The 14,729-nt window shown below is 42.1% G+C and overlaps 1 protein-coding gene across 7 annotated transcripts in view; it reads right to left on the bottom strand.

Annotated features, from left to right (window-relative positions):
- The window catches only part of PAK5 (p21 (RAC1) activated kinase 5), a 287,465-nt gene that overhangs the window by 261,957 nt on the left and 10,779 nt on the right, over positions 1–14,729 (bottom strand). For all 7 annotated transcript variants that reach the window (XM_033938815.1, XM_033938812.1, XM_033938811.1 and 4 more), the window contains exon 2: positions 8,111–8,549. Coding sequence is in view for 3 of the 7 variants with exons in the window: in XM_033938810.1 (XP_033794701.1) it covers positions 8,111–8,195 (85 nt within the window). In the remaining 4 variants the exon portion in view is untranslated. The remainder of the gene's footprint in view (positions 1–8,110; positions 8,550–14,729) is intronic.

Genomic DNA, 14,729 nt, shown 5'->3' with positions numbered 1-14,729 from the left:
TGCAATGCCATTTACTTATGCCTAACAAAAAAAAGTCTTCAAAGACTCCAGCTTATCCAGAATACTGCAGCCAAATTGATCTTTGCAAAACGCAAATCTGACCATGTCTCCCCACTCCTGTCCAATCTTCACTGGCTCCCAGTGATTTCCAGAATCCATTTCAAATGCTCCTGCCTGGCTTTTAAGATCATTCACGGCATCCTTCCTTCCCTAATCCCACTATCCTTTAACTCCTCGAGTCCTGACTCCACCAGACCCGCCCAAAGATATAAACTATCCTTCCCCTCTCCACGCGGTATTCTCTATGCAGGTAAACTGGGAAAATCTCTTCTCTTCAAAATCACAGGTCTCTGGAACGACCTTACTATCCCGTTGCAGAACCTGGGCTCTCTCCAACTACCGGTATTCCGCAAGCAACTGAAAATTGGCTCTTCTCTAACATGTAATTCTATTTTCTCCCTTACTCTTCTATTCTATATATAAGCTCATGTAAACCTTTTCCTTTCTCTTCTTATATTTTAAGTTCTTGTGCTGAGCTCCACTTCCATGGAGAGGATGCGGTATATAAACTTAAGGTTTAGTTTAGTTTAGTGGTTATATTGTAAGTCACATTCACGAATCAGCCCCCCTTATGTAGTCTCCCATCATGTTCTCATTATATTGTTCTTAGTAGTGGCGTTTGAAGTCCAGTATATCCTTGCTCTGAGTAAGCTCCCATCAAGGACATGGACTTTGAGAGACATTCTACAGCCCATTTTAATGTAATTCTTCACCAGATTCTCAACCAGATCCACATAGTTTTCAGTCTTGTGATTGCCCAGAAAGCCATGAACCACTACAACAAAGCTTTTTCAAGCCACTTTCTCCTTCCTAGTTAGCTTCTTGGGAAATTCCTTGCACTCCAGGATCTTCTTTATCTGTGATTTGATAAAGACACCAGCTTTGTCCTTTGCCTCAGACAGATTAGGGAAGATGTCTTGAAGGTACTTGAAGGCTGCCAACTCCTTATCTAGAGTTCTGACAAATTGTTTCATTAGGCCCAATTTGATGTGCAGTGGTGGCATCCGCACCTTCTGGGGGTCCACCAGTAATACCCATTTGACTTCATTTCTCCCTAAAGAGAACTTGGTTTGCTGTGTCCAGTTCTGCCTTTGGTAATGCGCCTTTGTGTCCCTGCTGTCCCAAAGGCAGAGATAGCAGGGAAACATGGTGAAACCGCCTTGGGAGACCCATTAGAAATGCCACCGTTTTGAAATCTCTGATGATCTCCCAGCCGTACTCTTACTTCAAGGTGCCTAGTAAGGTCTTGATGCTGTTGTAATTGTCTTTGAGGTGCACTGAGTGAGCCAGTGGAAGAGACGGATAGAGCAACACAGCTCTGATGCTCCTGGATGAGCTGTCAATGAAGAGACGCTATTTTTTTCAGGTTACAGGTGATTCCAATTGCCTCAAACAGACAGGTCACATTGTGGCAGAAGCAGATCCTGTCTTGATGGGTAAAGAAGGTGGAAAAAGCTTGGTGATGCTTCCTCTGAACTGTGATTTGCATACTTTCATTCAACAAGTTCCACTTCATGAGCCTAGACATCAAAAGGGCCCCCAAGTTTACTCAGCTTGAAATCAATCTGGAACGTTCTGCAAACAAAGTTACATTTCATAATATCAATGTCCTGGTCACAAAAGCAAAGTTTGAGGGGAATGATAGCCATTTTCTATACATTTGTGGCATAGGCAATTAAGAAAGAACATTTATTACTCAGGAACAAAACAAATTCATTACATAGTGTTATCAGATTAAGCTGATGGTTTTTAATCTAATTTTATTATATTTGAAAATGAGGTAAAGGTTCATGTCTGAACAGATATAGGCATTTTTGAAGAGACTTTATTTATTGTAAGTATTGTATGTGGAAAATTATGAGCTTGTTTATTGCTTTGTTCTGTTGTATTTTTCTTTTTTTTTTGACGAGCTCAATAAATATATTTACTGATAAAAAAACATCTAAGTCCCATTTTGGCCTAAGGTGCCCAAAGTCGGCAGCAGGAAAATGTCCATTCTCAAAAAAAAAAAAAAAAAAACCCCAACCCATCCAAAATGTGGTTGTTGGTTTTTTTTTTTGAGAATGGCCTACCTGTATGTTCAGGCATTTAATCGCCCAGACCACCACTGCATCTATCTTTAAAATGTATTCCTGACCAAAAATTTGCCCAAGTCCCAAACGTCCAAACCAAGACCTTTTAGACATAGGAGAGGCCAGTCCTTCACTTAACAGTACGATTTTCTAACCAGCATCTGTCATAAACCCAATCCTCCCTGCCGGACACCCCCCGAAGTCACCCACAATGATCACCAGCAGGAGAGATGCCCAATCTCTCCTGCCAGACACCCCGAACACCCGAATGATCGCCGACAGGTGAAGTGCCCAATCTCTCCTACCAGACACCCCCAAAGCCACCTGCAACAATCACCAGCAGGAGAGATGCCCAATCTCTCCTGCCGGACCCCCCCCCCCCCACTGAATCCCCAAATGATCACCAGCAGGAGGGATGCCCAATCTCTCCTGCTGGACATCCCCCCGAATGATCGGCAGGAGGGATGCCCAATCCCTCCTATTGGACACCCCCCCCCACACTAAAGGTAGCCCACCTGGAACCCCCCAAGCCCACCCGGACCCCCCTAAGCCCCCCCTGGACCTTCCCTAACCTTTTTTAGATGGACGGACGGGTCCTTCTTATGTCCGGCCAGCAGGCCCGCCTTCACTGGAATGGTGGGCCTACCACTTCTCTGCCCCATAGGAGAGGCCTAAGGGATCTGACCAATCGGAATCTTAGACCACTCCCAGCACATCCCAGAAAGCCGTAGGCTCCTCCGTGGTGAAGGTGGGCTTGGGGTGTCCAACAGGAGGGATTGGGCATACCTCCTTCCGGTAGTCTTCATCGCGGGGGTGGGTGGGGGGGAGGAAGAACTGATTGCCTAGGCCGCTAAACTGATCGCAGCAGCCACGATCAGCTCAGCAGCAACCTGATCGGAACTTATACCTGTTTTGACTTTGTCTAAATTAAAACATATAAGTTCTGTCCAGGCAACCTTGTCAAACTTTAGATTATCGCTGCAGGACAACTAAGTTTGGTCAGTCCACATCCTCCCCTAACTACTCCTTAAAAAATGCCCCTTTTTGCTCTGGATGCACAGCGGCAGTCAGAGGCCTAAAATGCCTTTAGATACATCTAAAAACCTGTTTCCATTATTGGCACTTGAACGACCTGTTTTCAAATGTCCTGGTGTAGGCACCTCAACTCTAGAACATTGTAGCACTATGATTTATCATGTACCCATGTGAAGGACAATTCTTAACATCTATATGCCTTTCCATTTGTAGGTGTAAATGTATAGAACACTAGCACTTTCATGGGTAAGTGAAAGCAAAGCGACTAAGCACCATTTTCTAAGGGAGCGTATAAGTACCTTAGCATGTAATTGTAAGTTCATTCACATGGGCAGAGTACAGGAAGAGGATGGGTGGATCTGCCACCTATGTGTGCAACGTACAGAATACTGTAAGCTACATACAGCTTTTCTACATTTATATGATTGCTTTTATAGAAACAGGAGATATATGAAGGCAGATAACCTATCCAGTCTGTTCATCTCCAGGGGTAGGGAACTCCGGTCCTCGAGAGCTGTATTCCAGTCGGGTTTTCAGGATTTCCCCAATGAATATGCATGAGATCTATTTGCCTGCACTGCTTTCAATGCATATTCATTGGGGAAATCCTGAAAACCCGACTGGAATACGGCTCTCGAGGACCGGAGTTCCCTACCCCTGATCTATACCATCTACTATCTCTTCCTCTCCCTTAGAGATCTTATATGCTTGTCCCAAGCTTTCTTGGATTCAAATAGTCTTCATCTCTACCACCTCCACTGGGAGGCCATTCCACAAATTCATCACCCTTTCCATGAAAAAGTATTTCCATAGGTTACTCCCGAGTCTGTTTCCTTTCATCTTTATCCTATGTCTTCTCATGCCGGTGCTTTCTTTCAGTTGAAAGTGATGTGCCTCCCATGCATTGTCACACAGCTAGCCTCTGCATAGGCCTGCAGGCGGTCTTAGCAGTGTTCTCTTCTGATCTGTCAGCGTGGCTTCCTCAGTAAGGAGGAAGGGCTTTCAGGTAAAACAGAGCTAGGCCCATGCCTAGTCTGCCCAGGCCACACTGAGATGAATTCACCAAGAATGGGAAACACAGTCCAAGTATTGTTAAATTCACACCTCTAGGCTATGTTTGGTAAGTGGGCTGAGCACCGTCAGCCACAGTCATGAAATTCATAAATCAGACAAAATAAAATGGTTCACCCATTTGTCAGTAATGTCCAAAGTTCAAGTCTGGCATGCACTATAATTCCCCCTGGACTTTATCTGGTTAAAGACAGTCCTCCACCAGGGTTCAGGTAAGTAGAAATGCCATGAAAATAAATTCATACAAAAAAAGAAAACTGCAAAACATGGAAGGCAGGCACAGTAGCAAAACATAGGAAATAAAGCCCAAAGTCATCAGCTTGATTGGTGAGATACAATGCCCAGCTTTCAGCCCTTGCGCAGTTCAGAGCTCCTTTTGTTAAAAGGGCTTATCAGTAACAGCTGAGCTTTTCTATGGACGTAGCACAGCAGGGTGCTTCAGGCAAGATACTATTGAGGAGAGGCTTTTATCACAGAAGCTTCATAGGTTTAAATTTACAGTTTCTCAACATACACAACACAAGAACAGTCACCAAGCAGAGAGGCTTTTCCGTCTCTGTTTAAATAAGGTCACCTGACCCCTGCTTGCAGAAAGTTACCAAGCACACAGAAAAAAAACTCTTTGATATTTGAAAGGCAGGTTCTATCCTTTCCTTAGCTTCCATTAGATTCTGGTCAAAGCTGGCATCTAGACTTAAGTAAAAAATATCCATTGCCTCTTCTCTTGCCAAGCTCTCAGCAGTGGGTCTCTGGTTAGACAAGTCCTCTGCCATTTCTATGTCCTCTCTGCTGTGAGATTAAGGAGAGAGACTCTTCCCCTCACCTTCTTGGTCATGCGCCTGTTGGTCATGCCTCTGCCTTGCTTCACCTGCCTCCCTCTGTCTGTGATTCAAGGGCTCTGTTTTTAAGAGTGTCATAGTCCTACCCCTCTCTCCTAGGAGGGGGAGTTGGGCTGAAAATCCCTAGGGAGAGGAACCTGGTTTCTCCTAGGCTGACGATACTGTGAATACCTTGCAGGACCAGGATTCCACTTCATAGTAAAAGTCCTAGCAGGCTTTTTATCATATTATACTAGTATGGTGTTTTCCCGCGGACTATTACATTACATTACATTATGGATTTCTATTCCGCCTATACCTTGCAGTTCAAGGCGGATTACAAAAGATTTGACTGGACATTTTCCAGTGAAGATACAATTTTTTATTTATTTTTTTTAACAGAGGAGAGATAGCTGGATAGAATCCTAGGGGAACTTAGGGATTCTTAGGCTCATACATTTCTCTCTTTACCTCACTGTCTGAGGGATAGTCAGCCATTTCTATATCCCTACTCCTCACCTGGTCAGCTCTCCTGACCGTGTTCATAAACAAACTGGCTAAGTATATACCCCTTTTGACATTAATACTAACAATACACAGGCTGTTAGCCACTAAACCATAAAAAAATAAATGAAACACGGGGAACTTCAGCAATCCCAGCTGCTATATCAGCTGGTACAATTAGTGTGGCTCAAACAGGAGCTGAACCTTATCATTCAGCCACCTCACCTTAGAACATTACATCCTTAGAACCCTTGCTTCACCCTTTATAAATTTCTAACAAATTTTATTAACTTCAATAATAAACATTAGAAAGGCACTTATCTAGCTACAGTGCTCAAATTGCATGCACAGCCCAATGTTGGCTCGACAGGACTGCCCGTTTCACAAAACCTTCTTCAGGAGCAGCTATTGCAATTTCTCCACCATAATTACAAAGACTAGGGGAAGGGAAATACTTTTAAAAGCAATAGGAGGAAATTTTTTTTCACTCAAAGAATAGTTAAGCTCTGGAACGCATCGCCAGAGGTTGTGGTAAGAGTGGAGAGCATAGCTGATTTTAAAAAAGGTTTGGGCAAGTTCCTGGAAGAAAAGTCCATAGTCTGTTATTGAGAAAGACATGGGGGAAGCCACTGCTTGCCCTGGATCGGTAGCATGGAATATTGCTACTCCTTGGGTTTTGACCAGGTACTAGCATCCTGGATTGGCCACCATGAGAACAGGCTACTGGGCTTGATGGACTATTGATCTGACCCAGTAAAGCTATTCTTATGTTATGCTGCTCCCATAGCCTGATATTTCAATTTTCAGTCTTCTAATGTTTATTATTGCCTTTCTAATATTTATTGTTGAAGTTAATAACATTTGGTAAAAGTTGTAAGGGGTAAAAAAAGGAGTCTAAGGATGGAATGTTCTAATCTGAGGTGGTTGAATGAACAGGGTCAGCTCTCCATTTGAGCCACACTAATTGTACCAACTGATATTGCAGCTGGGACATTGTTGAAGTTCTATGTGCTTCTTTTCTTTTCCCATGCATTCATGTTACAAAGTTATTTAAACGTCTGTAACAGGGCTACTCAATTCCAATCCTTGAGGTCCACAAGCAGTCCAGGTTTTCAGGATAACCACATTGCATATGCATGAGAGAGATTTGCATGTACTTCTAATCTAATCTAGTCTTCAATTTATATACCGGGTCATCTCCCAATGGAGCTCGACTCGGTTCACATGTAATTAAGACTAGAGTACATAAGAGAGCATAAAAGAAAAAAAAGATAGATTATCATCAATTCTTTGATACTATAGTTAAGTCATTTAAATGTGTGAACAGCAGAGTTTTCAGGGCTTTTACAAAATTGTTGTAGCTGACATATTAGTCTAATGGAGTCAGGAAGTCCATTCCACATCTCTACCAGCTTGAAGGCAAAAGATTGACTAAGCTTTCCTACAGATTTAATACCCTTAAAAGAAGGGAAAGATAGTTTATATCTCTGTTTATTCCTCAAATGACAGGATCTGAAGGGGTTCCAATGTAAGGGAACTAAAGGATCAAATATTCCATAGAGAAGCTTAAAGATAATGCATGCACATTTAAATTGAACCCTGAAGTGGACTGGAAGTCAGTGAAGCTTTCTCAACAAAGGAGAAACATGATCGTACATTCGCTTCCCAAATATAAGCTTAGCTGCTGTATTTTGTATCAGCTGAAGTCGTTTTAGACTGCCCTGTTTAATGCCTAAATAGACTGAATTGCAATAGTCTAGCTGGGCAAGCACTGTAGATTGTACCAATACTGAAAAATGTTCTTGATGGAACAATGATCTAATTTTCTTCAACATATGTAGACTATAAAAACACTTTTTTGTCAAAGAATTTATCTGTTCGTGAAATGAAAGTGTTGAATCAAGGATAATTCCCAATACTCTATATGTTGGTATGTAAATCTTTCTCAGCTATACCTTGACAAGTCATATAGGATTCAAACACAATATGAACAAAATCAGGGATAAAGCCCTGAACAATTTCCAGGGATTCTCCTTATCTCCTCATGAGCCCAGAGGTGTCAGCGCATCTCCTTTGCACTAAAGACACTGAGTTGCTATTCAGGGGCTCAAGGAGGGATTTTTGACCCCCAGAATGAGACATCTGTGACTGCATTATCCTAGAGGAACCAGAAGGGCTAAGCCCAGCACTCCTACCCCCTCACATGCCCTGTGGCATGTGGAACAGGGATGCTCCTCATCCGGCCATCTAGCGCCAATATGGCATGAATCAGGTGTAAAAAACCTGAGGAGTCTACCTCTATCAATTTTAATCTAAATCAAGATGTTTTTGAGGCAGAGGCTTTTACAATCAAATCTGGAAATCCAAGATGGTCGCTGTGGCTGCATTTTGGCACCAAAAAATGGCCCAGGAGAGCTGAATCAAAGTTCAAAAAAATCAGGGAAGGGACTTTTGGAGGACCCTACACCAAGCCCCAGAAACCACCAAAATTGCAATTTAAGATCTGCCCCGATTTCTCCCATAGACTTCAATGGACTGTACTGTACTCACAGTTATCTTGAATCTGTGCTTGCATCAGCTGAAACAGCAGCTGGGATATGGAGAAGAATCCTGCCCCAGACAAACGTGTAAACATAATCCAAATGCTTGTGTCTTCGGACTGCCAATCAGACCCTGAGAGAGAGCCTGAGACTCTCACAACTCCACATGCATCTTTAGGGGAGGGGGGATGCAGCTGGCACCCGCTAAAAGTCCTCAGGACCAACACAGGGCCACACAGCCTGCATTCAAGCTCTGGTAACAACCTTGCTGCCAGGGAAATGGTCCCAGAGCCATCACAATTCTTAAAAACAGGTTGGCCAGAAGGTGCCCTGTAAAAGAGTTGCTTTCCCAACTACAAACTTCTGATCCAGAGAGTCTGCATCTTCTCCCAGGCAGAAACGCTGGGGACCTCTGGAGCACTGAGAAGCCTCAACATCCAGATGATAACCTGAAAATAATAAACCAGAATCAGAGATCAGAAAGACACCTTCCACCTCAAATGTAGAAGGAAAAAACTGTGATGTAGGAGGCGGAGCCAAGAGAGAAAAATATATGGACTAGTGGTTAGAACTACATCCTCAGCACCCTAAGATTGTGTTCAAATCCCATGCTGCTCCTTGTGACCCTGAGCAAGTTACTCAATCCTCCATTGCCCCAGGTATTTTAGATTGTGAGTAGAGAATGACACGGTGACAAAATTCATCACCGTTCCCGCGGATAACCGCGGGAAACCATCTTCATGTCATTCTTTAAAGAGAGAGGAAAGTATCAGAGTATGAATGGCCACAACCACTGACCCACAAGCTTTGCTTTGAAGGATGCTGGTGTAGAAGGACTGAGGTTGAAATAGACACTAGAAAATGACATGGGATTATTTCCCGTGGTTATCCGTGGGGACGGGAACGGTGATGAATTTTGTCACCATGTCATTCTCTAATTGTGAGCCCCCCAGGACAGATAGGGAAAATGTTTGAGCACCTTGATAGGCAGTATATAAATACCTAATAAATCCCGCCTTTTACTAAACTGCAATAGCGGTTATTAGCGCAGGAAGCCATGCTGAATGCTCCATGCTGCTTCCAATGCTCAGAGTTCCTATGGGCGTCGGGAGCAGCGCAGAGCATTCAGTGCGGCTCCCTGTGCTAATAACCGCTTTTACAGTTTAGTAAAAAAAGTGGAGGGGGGGGAAATAAATAAACTTGTGACTAGAGATGAATAAGTTGCCAGTACAAAAAACAATACCAAACCAAAAACAAACAGAAAATATATCTGATCCATATAAGTTTTGGTTTTTCATTTATATTTATTTGTGATTTTTTTGAAAGCAAGGTTGGCACATGGACTGTGTGCAAATCATTTATTGGACTCAACTAAAAAAAAACAACAAAAAACATTGTACATTGATTTATACTCCATTTGGATATTTAAGTTTGATTAAAATTATAAGAGACATTATGATGTATGGTGCGGATTCATTTAAGTACTGATCTTATAAGTACTATGTTTGAGATATCATATCAAGTTATACTGCTTTTGTGATCTTATGCAGTCACCCGGTACTGAAGTCTCTTCAAGCAACTATACAATTTTACATTTTTGTATATTGTGCTTTTATTTAAGACTTGCCCATGGGATATATTTTTCTGTTAATATTTTTTCTGCTTGTTAGAAAATACCATATTGTAAGCTGGAATCTACTATCACCCTCCCAACATGGGTTTAGAAACCTACACAGTACAGAAACATGATTGATAGATCCGATATCTAGGGTAAGATCAGTGTTAAGTATGGGTGAACAAATGCTGCTATTACTTCGATGTCTCAGCAGCATTTGATACAGTAAATTACACTCTGTTAGATTATCTGAAAAAGGAATTTCAGAATTGGTATTACAATGGTTTCAAGGTTTTCTTGATGAAAAGACGCTACAGAGTATTAAAAGATAAATAATTCTCTGACTACAAGGTTCCACTATGTGGTGTACAGCAAGGCAATGGCCTACCTAGAGTATGTGACACTTGGGGCCAATCATTTTTTAACACCCCACCCCCCAATATAAAAAAATAAAATTTTGTAATTTTATTTATTTTTATAGCCTGTCCTCCCCAAAGAGCTCAGAACGGGTTACAGTTTAACATTTACAGTGTTACAATATATCGTTACATAGGGTTACAACTTCTCCAACCCCATGCCTGTGCTGTGGTGTAGTACTGACTGATTCAGGAAAAAAAAAATTCAATTCGATTCATCCTATTGAATTGATTTTTCGATTCGATTTTCTTGCCCAATTGGGTGTTTTTTTTCAAACATCCTGGTGGGTTTATTTTATAGCTTCTTCACCCCCTTTGCCTTCTTCTTTGCCTTTGCCAAAAGGAAAAGAAACGACTACAAATAATACAAAACACCGCAGTTAAAATTATTCATAACGGAAAAAAATTTGATCATGTCACTCCTTTCCTTATTGATTCACACTGGCTGCCTATCAACCAACGTATAATTTACAAAATTTCCCTATTAGTATTTAAAACATTAACTACGCATGAACCACAATTCATAGATAGGTTACTTATTCCCTACAATGCAACACGATCCCTCCGCTCTTCATCGCAAGGACAATTAATGATTCCATCCTTGAAGATAATTGGCACCAGACGATATGACATATTTTCTGTAATGGCCCCCCAAACCTGGAATAATCTACCACTATATATAAGAGAAGTTAAAGATCTTAATAAATTCAAAACCATTTTAAAAACTTTTTTATTTAAAGACGCTTTTAATGTTTAAAAATGCATTATATTTAACTTTCTATTTTTAAAATTACTTTTTATCCAATTTTCACACTCCCTTTCCGCATGTTTTTTCCTGCCCCCTCTTCTTCCTTTTTTTAGATTATGAAAAAGATTAAATATTGTAACTATTCCCTCCCATTTTTTTTCCCTCCTTATGTATCATGTCAGTCTGTTTTGTCTGTTTGTATCTGAACCCAACTTATTGTTGTACTTTGAAAATTCTATTTATTTTAAATAAATTGTTCATCGCTTAGCTTGTAATAAGCGATCAATCAAATGCTAATAAACTTGAAACTTGAACTTCTAACCATACTGGCGCTGTGGTGTAAACAACATAAACAAACAAAAAAGACTTTTCCTCTCTCTGTTAAATCCTAACTCATGTTCACGATCTAACACCAGTTCTGGCAGGATACATATTTCAAGTCCGACATATTGTAATCACAAAACAGAAAATAAAATTATTTTTTTTCTACCTTTTGTTGTCTGGTCATTATTCAAATCTTGTTGGTCCCAGGCTCTGGTTGACTTCTGATAACTTGCTTGCCAGGGTCTCCTTCTTTCTCCATGCTAACCATCCATCTTCCATCTCTGTCCTCCCCTTCAGTTTCCCTTCCCTCCCCTGGAGGTCTGGCATCTTTCCTTTTTTCGTCTCCATTCACAGATCCACTTTTTCTCAACTACCCTTTCATCCAGCATCTTGCTCTCCTTCCCCACCACTCCAGGGTCCACCATCTCTCCCTTTCTTTTCCCAACTACCCTCCTATTCAGTATCTCTATCCACCCTCCACACCATCCCTTGTGTCCAACTTCTCTCCCTTTCTGTTCCTTCCCTCCGTAATTCCCATTGTCTACCATCCCTTTCTCTCTCCTCTGTTTTTAGACCCATTATTTCTTCCCCCCAAAGTCCAGCATATGCACGTCTCTTTGAATCCCCATTCCCTTCCTACCTCTGTGTACTTGTACACCAGAGCCCCCCTCCCCTGAAGGTCTGTTTCCCCTGAAGGCCTGCCCCCCCCCTTGAAGGCCTGCCTGTCCCTCCTAAAGGCCTGCAGCCCCCTTTGAAGGCCTGTACCACCACCTCTAAAGGCCTGTGCCACCACCTCTAAAGGCCTGCCTGTCCCCCCTAAAGGCCTGCACCCCCCCCAAAGGACTGCACACACACACCCCTCCGGAAGGCCTGCATGTTCCCCCTGACTTCCCGTGCATCCATTTACCTAATTTCAATAGCGGAGCAGCCTGTAGAGAGGATCGCCCATGCTAGCGATCTTAGCAAGCTGCCATAGGCTTCGGAGCTGTTTCCTCTGCCGTGATCCTGCCACTGACGTCAGAGGAGGGGCGGGACCACGGCAGAGGGAAGACAGCTCCAAAGACCTATGGCATCTTGCAAAGATCACTAGCGCTGGCAATCTTCTCTACAGGCTGCTCCACTAATGAAATTAGGTAAATGGATGTGCGGGAGGCCAGGGGGGAAGCTGGACACCAGCACTTCCTGACAGACCCTCCCCCCTCGCCCTCTAAAGCAGGACAGCGGCTGGCCAGCAAGAGGCAGTGCTGCCTCTTCTGTTTTAGGGGGCGAGGAGGGAGGGTCAGTCACCGAATCGGGAGGCCGATTTTTTGTTGTTTTAAATCGATTCGAATCGATTCACCCAAAGTGAATCGATTTGAATCATGAATCGGGCAGCACTACTGTGATGTAAACAAAATAAACAAAAAACAGACTTTTCCTCTCTCTTTTAGGTCCTAGCTCATGCTTGTTGTCTAACACTAGCTCTGGCAGGATACACATTTCAAATCTGACATATTGTAATTCCAAAATAGAAAATAAAATTATTTTTTTCTACCTTTTACTTATTTATTTCTAAAATTTCTAGATCGCTTATACCTAAGCGGTTAACAGTAAAACATTCACAATAATTCAAGACAGTATAAATAGATAACACCATCAATTACAGTACAATCACATACTAACATTGCCCCCCTTAAGGTAACCAAAGGAAATTACAAGTTATCAATCTTCTCAATGGAAAGCAAAGAAATTTGATCATATTTCACCTCTTCTTAAAAAATCTCATTGGCTCCCAGTAGCACATAGAATATCCTACAAGATATGTTTACTAACTCTTAAAATCGATACTTTATAAATCTCCTTCTTTTATTGACAGAGTTTTAATACCATATGCCCCCACCCGATCACTCAGATCTAACAATTAACATTTGCTGGTTGTTCCCTTCCTTAAATACATTAACACAGGGAGAAAATATATTTTTTCAGTTGTCACTCCGCAATTATGGAATTTTCTCCTAATACACGTATGAGAGGAACGTCTTATTGATAGGTTTAAAAGCAAGTTAAAATGCTTTCTTTTTAAAGATGCTTTTGACTGCTAGCTTTTTATAGTTGAGACACACCTTTTAATTCCAGCCATGATCTTAATTTTCCATCTTATCTGTCTCATTTACTATCATTTATTGTATTTCTTCCCCTCCTTCCCTTTTGGTCCTGTTTATGTTAAGTGTTTTGTCTATGTTATTTATACTGAACACTTGTATTTGTAGTTGTATTATTATAATTTTTTAGTTTGTTCATCACTTTGTATCACAATTAAGCGATTCATCAAATTTTAAATAAAACGTGAAACTTAAAAAAATTATATCATGACAAATCATAGTTCAAGATACCTGAGCTAGCTCTACAAGAATTTAGAAAAAGGCCTCAAGATATAGTTCGGTCTTTAGCATTTTCCTGAACTTTACCCAGTCAGAACAGGTCCTCAGGATACCAGGGAAGTAATTCTACAATTTTACTCCCGCAACAAACATCATTGCTGTTCTAGATTTAACATAGAGGTCATAGTATCTTCTGACCTCAAAGCCTTAGTCATTTTTTTATTCAAATCATGTTGGTCCCAGGCTCTGGTTCTGTTAACTTGCTCACCAGGATCTCCTGACCATTTGACGTTTTCTTCTTTCTCCATTCTCATCAATCTACTTCCACCTCTGTACCTATGCTTCCATTGCCATATCCAACATTTCTGTTTCTTTCCCACTGTCTACCATCTCTCTCTCTCTCTTTTCCTTCCTTGTGCCCTGGGTCAAATCTCTTTATTCCCCTCCATTCAGCATCTCTTCCTTCCTCCCCTTCATTATCATGTGCAACATTTTTTTCTCTCTCCCCATGCACCATCTCTCCTAGCCCTCCACCCTATGTCCAACATTTCTTCTCCAAGCATGTCTCCCTCTCCTCCACCATTTGCAGGATTTCTCCCTTTCTACCTCTTTGTTGCATCTCCCTTCCTCTTCTCCCACCCATGTCCAACAATTCTTCATCTTCCTCCTTGTGCAGAAGCTTTCCATCCCCCTCTCCAATCCCCCTGTGTAGCAGTTTTCATCCCTCCCATCCCCCTCTGAAGCACCTCTGACATTCCTTCGAGCCTCCATTGGTAGCAGCAGTAGTGGTGGCCGACCGTTAGAAGCAGCGCCAAATGGGCTGTTTGTGGCCTGCTCCGCTAGGGCTTCTCTCTGCTACATCATCAGTGACATGGCAGAGGGAAGGCCCCGCCAACTAGGCTATAAGAAGCCTATTCAGAGTTCTGCCTCCAGTGGGGGCCACTGCTACTATTGCTTTAGAACGCAGGCCTGGAGGTATGCGTGTTCTCTCTGTATCGGCAACCTTAAATCACTGCACTGAGGGTATTGGGCCTTCTCTACTGGTCCTGCCTACTTCCTGCTTCCTTGAAGGCATGACCAAGCAAAGAGGAAAGACCAATGCCAGCAGAGCAGCAAAGTTCCTGGACAATGATGCCAATCCCGGGAGCACCCCTTCATGGTCTGCA

Source organism: Geotrypetes seraphini, chromosome 3, assembly GCF_902459505.1.
Source record: "Geotrypetes seraphini chromosome 3, aGeoSer1.1, whole genome shotgun sequence".
NCBI classification, from domain to species: domain Eukaryota; kingdom Metazoa; phylum Chordata; class Amphibia; order Gymnophiona; family Dermophiidae; genus Geotrypetes; species Geotrypetes seraphini.
The sequence above is the reverse complement of the archived record's forward strand: the minus strand, read 5'-3'. Positions and strand labels throughout refer to the sequence as shown.